Here is a 7,500-nt window from a genome sequence, read left to right as displayed (position 1 = left end):
TTCTCTACGTCACGGCCAAACACTGCAAGAACAGCTCTCATTACACCAACTTCAAAGTCAGTCACCACGGTTTGCACATTAATATTTAGGTATGGGTCCGCACACTTGTCAACTATAGCCTAAAAGAGTTTTCGTAGGTGGTACGAGTCTTGTTTGTAAGAAGCGCATACACGGAAGTAACAGCTATATCCCCAAAAGTCACACGAATGACATATATCTGTTTGAAATTATTTGGAGCCACAGAAAAGTTGCCATCCATATACAGGGTATCAGCACCAGCAAGAAGCCAGAGCCTATCACTGGTACCAAACACCAGAATGCGGTTGTTTACATTTGGTCCGTTATCATAGAGTAAAAATTCCTCGGGGTTATGGCCAACTGTCTGAACAAACTCAGTAGGGAATTCACCTAGATCTTTTAGCAGATGTGGTACAGGAGGATTCCGCCGTTGGTTGCGAAGAGTACGTTTGCAAATGTCAGCAGAGGCTATAAGTGAGTGTACGTCATCATCACACTGGTTCACACCATGACTAAAGATCTGAGATGACTTGTCTCAAGTGTTAGTAGCTTGGTCCTTCATCCAGTTGCGTACTTTGGCAAGACGTATTTCGGTCTCATTTGGGGCATGGTTGTGAGCCTGACGTACAGCTGGATTTTGTATATGTAGGTCTGTTGTCATGCTACTTCGACAGTGACCACTGGATCTCTTAACACATTTCCACCACACCTTGGTTTGTTTGGTATACATGAACCCATTGAAGGAGATTTTTGAACCACGCTTATTACTTTGAATAATTTCCATGGCAGAAATCTATTTCTTATTATTTTTTTCACTGTACCCAAGTATTGTTCATCCACAACAGCACTTAACTTCTAAATATCTTATCCACGCAGTCCATAGGGAGTCTTCCATTCTGTAGAGAAGAACGAAATTATATTCCGCACGTGGACAGGCTGTAGAGAGGAACAAGAACCTGTCGTCATACTGACCTCAGCTGACATACTTTATTACTATTTTTTATCAAATTTCACAAAGATTTTGTCTTATTTAAAAAAAATTAAGCAAAAGCCACCGATTTAACATCAGTTCTGCATCTTCTTTTACTGAGAATAAAAAAAGAGGAAAGATTCAACAATTAACAGTGCTGACATTGTCCTGTTGCTTTTTGTTGTTTCTTATTAACATATTTCTGTGAATGTTTTACCTGTGGCATTTTTACGTGTGATTTTTCCCCATGGCTTTATTACCTGTGACATGTGACAGTTGCTCACTGGACAGTTGCTCACCGGACAATTGCTCACCGGACATTTGCTCACCGAACAAGTGACAAATAGAACATTTGCGCACCAAAGGATTATTTTTTACTTTTCTTGAACTTAATAACAAATAGTATATAGGATTTTTTTTAGTTATATTGAAGTTTATTACAGCTACAGGAAGTCAGTGTCTTCCTGACTTTCTAAATGCAGCTGGCCACACCATTAGACTGGACTTGTAAACCACAAAGGACAATGAACCCACTTCAGTACTGCACCAGTTGTCAAACTGTAATCACTATATATTGATGGAAGAAATTGGTATTGAATTTTATAATGAATTAAAAACTAAAACATGAAAGTTTGTATATTGTTTGTGTATTTTTGCTGTAATAAACTTTAATATAACTAAAAAAATCCCGTGTATTATTTGTTATTAAGTTCAAGAAAAGTAAAAAATAATCCTTTGGTTAGCAAATGTCCTATTTGTCACTTATTCGGTGAGCAACTATCCGGTGAGCAACTGTCCGTACCCGGATATCCCTACGGACCAGAGTCGCTCATGACTTTTTACGACTGGATTCTATTCTCTACATGGAATAAACAAGTGGATAAACGAATGAATAAATGAATAACTTGGTAAATAAATTCAGTACAAGGATAGAAGCGCTGATTACAACAGGGGAAATTTCCTCCTACTCATGACCGTGAAGATCCTACTTTGATCGCAGACAGCCATTCTGGCACTAGCATTGGCTATCGTAACACACAAGGTAAAGGTGACATCATCTGAACGTAACAGACTTAAGGTCTCCGGCTTTAGAGAGAGCATAGATTCCCTGAAGCCACGTGGACGGCGCGACATGACGCTGCCTGGCTTACCTGGCCTGACCTGACCTGACCCAATATAATTGTGCGCAGCGGGTAGCTCGACCACCTGCTCTATGAACACAGGCCTCGGAGCGCATGTAACCTACTTCCAACTTATCCAATAATGGATTCACTAACCTTTCTTAGCTCTTTATCCTACACCCGCTACAAGAGAGTGAGAGTGAGAAAGGTGATTGAGAAAGAGAGAGAGAGAGAGAGAGTCAACTTAAACACGTGTACACACACACACACACGCCCAGGGCTAGAATAATTTCAATATCGCTGTGCCGTAAGTCGTTACTCCAACTGTCGTGGGCGGAGAGTTGGGTGTGCGTGCGCGTGTAAGGTCACAGCATTACCCATAGATCGGTCATATATGAGCTCTGAAATCTCGGGAGGGAAATAGCTGTCGATCACGAGTCCAATACGTGATCCAAGACCATGGTGAATCACACGCGCGCGCTCGCACACGTACACACACACACACACACACACACACACACACACACACACACACACACACACACACACACACACACACACACACACACACACACACACACGAGCACACGCACACACACACACACACACGAGCACACGCACACACAAACACACACACACGCACACACACACACACACACACACACACACACACACACACACACACACACACACACACACACACACACACACACATCAGCTCTGGTAGGCAAGGGGTTGGTAGTGCGTGTGTTCCCATATATCGGGCCATGTCTGAGTTCTGAGCTTTCATCCGGTAGGGCAGGGGTTCTCATTAGGGGTGAAATTCACCCCCAGGGGGGAATTTTGGGATTTAAGGGGGTGATTTGTGACCACAGTCAGCTTACGGGGTGAGGAAAGCAATTATAGGTTTTGGCCTATCTGGCCTGTCACCTGGGATGGATTTATACTAATTTGAAAAAAATATATACTAATTTGAAAAAAATAAAAGGGTTTTTAGTAATATTTGCATATTATTTAGAATGCACCTTTTGAAACAGACAATCTTGGAAAGGAGGGGGGTAATGACATTCTGACAAATGGTGAAAGGGGTGAATGGGCCAAGTAAGGCTGAGAACCCCTACGGTAGGGTAATAGTTGTCGATCAAGAGTCTAACACGTGATCCGAGACCATAGTGAATCACGGGTGTCTCTGTGAACAAATGAGAGCACGTCCATAGGAAGCATACGACAGGAGGCGCTTTGCAGCGACTGAAGCCGTCCTTAGGTGAAAAAGAGTAAGAGATCGTAGCCCATTCATGGCAGAAAAATGTAATAAATGAAATAGAACAGAGTAAAAAAAAAAAAAAAAAAATAGATGAATAAAGTAATATAAGAGAAAAAGTGAAAAGCATAACATGTAATTTTTTATGGATATTGGCTGCAAGGTTAGATTAGGTAATATTAGGTTAGGATATGTTAGGTTAGGTAAGGTTGGATAACGCTGGAATGGGATAGGAGAGGATAGGCTAGGTTAGGTTGGATAACGCTGGGTTAGGTTAGGATAGGGTAGGTTAGCTAAGGTTCAGTTAGGTTAGGTTGAACAACGTTGGGTTAGGTTAGGATATGTTTGGTCACAGTTACTCGTACCATATTTAAAATATACTATATTAGAAATAAATTAGAAAATGTTAAGAATGATAATAATTCCTTCACGTTCCTGTAACCATTGAACACGTAAGATCAAAGACTAGAAGTCTGAGGTTTTCTAAGTGGCCTTTAATGGGTCGCCCAACTTCAGTCTAGCTAGCTCTTTCTTTGCTGACCGCCAAAGAAAAAGAAAAAAAAAAAGAATATATATATATATATATATATATATATATATATATATATATATACATATATATATATATATATATATATATATATACATATATATATAATATATATATATATACATTAAAGATGATAATAATAAGTATATAGATAAATTAATAAAATAGATCAATATAATAGGTAAAATAATAAATAAAAAGATAAAAATAAAACGAACAAACGAAAATAAAATCAAAGTTGAAAAAACAACTGATAAAAAAATCAGAATAGGTAAATAGAAATATATGAATAAGAAAATGATAAAAGAAAAGAGGGATGTGGTGGATGTTTGTGTTTGAGTTTCGCACTTATGGGAGAAGAAAAGGAAGAAAAAAAAAAAATAAAAAAAGGAAAGGAAGAAAGAAGATAAAGAAAGAAAGAAGGGAACAAAAAGGGCGAAGGGGAAAATGGAAATAATGAGGAGGGAGAGAGAAAAAGCGAGAAAGAGAACGGAGGGGTATCTCAATAATGAGAGAAGGGAAGAGGGGATACTAGAGAGAGAGAGAGAGAGAGGTGGGGAGAAAGAGAGAAAGGAAAATATAAAGAGTGAGGAAGATGTATCACAACAGAATTGAAGAATTCAATGTTTGTTTAATGCAAAAACACAGACTAATGTGAAAAAGAAAAAGAAAGATAGAGAAGGGCAGGGATAAAGAGACAGAGAGGAGAGAGAGAAAGTGACAGAAGAGGGAGAAAGAAAGTGACTGAGAGAGAGAAAGAGAAAGTGGTAGAGAGATAGACAGAGATAGACAAAGAGAGAGAGAGGGAGAAACAGAAAGAGAGAGGGGTTGAGAGAGAAAGAGAGAAGGAGAGAGAAAGGAAACAATCAAAGTATGGAAATGGAGACTTGATAAAGGAGGGACGAAAGGAAAAAATAGAGATGGAAAAGAATGTATAACGGGAGAGATGGGAAAGGGTGAACGAAGTCAAAGGAAGGGATGAAACTTACATGTCCCCACTTTTTTTTTTTTTTTTTTTTTTACGCGTCATAATGAAGTTCGGACAGCCACGGAGATGAATAAAATAGTCTGCCGGCTGCTCTGGCTTATGTGATAAGTGAAATCGGTACAGAAGGGGTATACCCTATAACCTCCTCACAGCTAAATACTGCAGAAGGTTAGTTAAGTTTAATGGAAAGCTAAACCTAGATGAAGCCTTTCGACATTGTGGAACGTCGACGATACGAGGGTCATTCAAAAATTTCTGAGCCCCCCTTCACAAAATTTTAATCAGAAGATTTATTACAAAAACTTTATTTGTCACTTTCAATATATTCTCCATTCTTGGTTATGACGGCTTCCCAGCGCTGAGGAAGTTAGGGAACACTATTTCCCAGGCCTTCACGTTGGATGGTCTTCAGGCGGTTGGAAACGGCGATGTTTATCTCATCTTCGTCCTGAAATCGTTGACCACACAGCGGCTCTTTGAGGGTTGCAAACAGGTGGAAGTCACATGGAGAGAGGTCTGGGTCTCATCCCCGGTTACTATTCTGTCCAAGAAAGCATCTCCTTCCTTCCTGAACCGTCGAAGATGCGCACGAGCCAGTGTGATGCGGCAGGCCTTGTGCTCCTCGGTGAGGAGGTGTGGAACTCACCGCGCACACTTCTTCCGCTTCTGCAGTTTGTTGTGGAGGATATCCCAAACGCTTCCTTCAGATATCCCAACCTCCAAGCTGATCTCCTGAACTGTCAGACGCCGATCTTCTGCTAACAGCTCCTGCACCAGCGCCACATTGTCGTCTGTGGTCGCTGTTCTTGGTCGTCCACTTCTTGGGGCATCCGGGACTTCTGCTTCTCCTTCACGAAACTTCACCGCCCAACGCTTCACAGTGGAAAGGCCAGGTGTAGATTCTTCACCAAGAACTTGGGCAAGTTCTGCGTGGATGGCAGAAGCAGATTTGCCCAGAAGAACCGAAAATTTGATGATCGTTCGCACTTCTTCCTTTGAGAAGCTCATATTTCCGAAATGGAACAAAGTGTTTTGATCAAGGTCGTCTTTATACTAGTAAATGATGAGTATATTTAACAAAATTCAGCTCAATGTTACATTACACATATACAATCATGACCTAGAAGTTTGATCACGTTTTGTTCACTGTGGCAAATTTTATGAAGGGGGGCTCAGAACTTTTTGAATGACCCTCGTAGCCATTGCACCAGCAAGATGTGTGCATGTGTGTGTGTGTGTGTGTGTGCGTGTGTATGTGTGTGTGTGTATGTGTGTGTGTGTGTGTGTGCGCGTGTGTGTATGTGTGTGTGCGTGTGTGTTTGTGTGTGTGTGTGTGTGTGCGTGTGTGTATGTGTGTGTTTGTGTGTGTGTGCGTGTGTACATTTCTACATGTGTCTGCGTATATACACGCGTGTTAAAGTTTGCGTGTATATGCGTGTATGTATCCATGATTGTACATACTCATACGTGTTTTGTAAGTGCACAAAGATGAAAGACCCAACCTTCCTGGTTTAGCATTAGCTTGATCGATGTGAACGGCACGTGCATGTGTGTTTATGTGTGTGTGCGTGCGTGTATTCACTTGGTCTTTGGATCACGTGTTGGACTCGTGATCGACAGATATTTCCCTCCTGGAAGAGAGCTCAGAGCTCGTAGGTCCGATCTATGGGTAATGCTATGACCTTCCACACACACACACACCCAACTCCCCGCCCACGAGAGTCAGAATAACGACCCGAAGCGCAGCGGTACCGAAATAATTTCGGCCCTGGGCAGGATTCGAACCAAGTACTACGGGCACCACCATGCTAGTAGTTCAGCGCTCTACCAACTGCGCCACCGTGTGTGTGTGTGTGTGTGTGTGTGTGTGTGTGTGTGTGTGAGTGTGTGTGTTTGCGTGTGTGTGTGTGCGCGCCTGTGCGTGCATAGATTTTTTATGGATGATGCGCACATATGTGCACATGTCTATGTGTGTATATATATATATATATAGATATATATATATATATATATATATATATATATGCGTGTGTGTGTGTATTTCTCATTCTCCTCGTTTACTCAGAATGGTGCACGTGGGATTGTCAGCACAGCTTGACAGTATTCTTCATGAATGTTTTATGAAGGAAGGTTTGACTAACTCTCGGAGACATTAAGCTTCTGCAAGAAAGTTTGCTCGAGTTAGGAGATCAACAGCAGCAAGTTGGAGACGTTTTAAACATCTGGACTTCCTCCTCCTCCTCCTACTCCTCCTCCTCCTCCTCCTCCTCCTCCTCCTCCTCCTCCTCCTCCTCCTCCTCCTCCTACTCCTCCTCTTCCTCCTGCTTCTCTTCTACTTCTCCTCCTTCTCTTCCTCCTGCTTCTCCTCCTCCTCCTCCACTTCCTCCTCCTCCATCTCCTCCTTCTCCTCCTGTTTCTCTCTCTCTCTTCCTTCTCCTGCTTCTCATGCTCCTTCTTCTCCTCCTCCTTCTCCTTCTCCTTCTCCTTCGCCTCCTATTCCTGCTTCTTTTCCTCCTCCTTGTTCTCTTTCTCCTTTTCCTCCTCCTCCTCATTTATTTCCTCCTCCTACTTCTCCTCCTCATCTTCCTCTTA

General features: G+C 41.8%; 1 protein-coding gene across 1 annotated transcript; it reads right to left on the bottom strand.

The window, feature by feature from the left end:
* Positions 1-5,550: 5,550 nt before the first annotated feature.
* LOC143027904 (protein GVQW3-like) lies at positions 5,551-5,916 on the bottom strand. Its single transcript, XM_076189550.1, has one exon. It carries the CDS (start codon positions 5,914-5,916, stop codon positions 5,551-5,553), a length of 366 nt encoding a protein of 121 aa, XP_076045665.1.
* Positions 5,917-7,500: the final 1,584 nt, after the last annotated feature.

Source organism: Oratosquilla oratoria, chromosome 9 (assembly GCF_046742065.1).
Source record: "Oratosquilla oratoria isolate Oo_2021 chromosome 9, ASM4674206v1, whole genome shotgun sequence".
NCBI lineage: Eukaryota > Metazoa > Arthropoda > Malacostraca > Stomatopoda > Squillidae > Oratosquilla > Oratosquilla oratoria.
The sequence above is the reverse complement of the archived record's forward strand: the minus strand, read 5'-3'. Positions and strand labels throughout refer to the sequence as shown.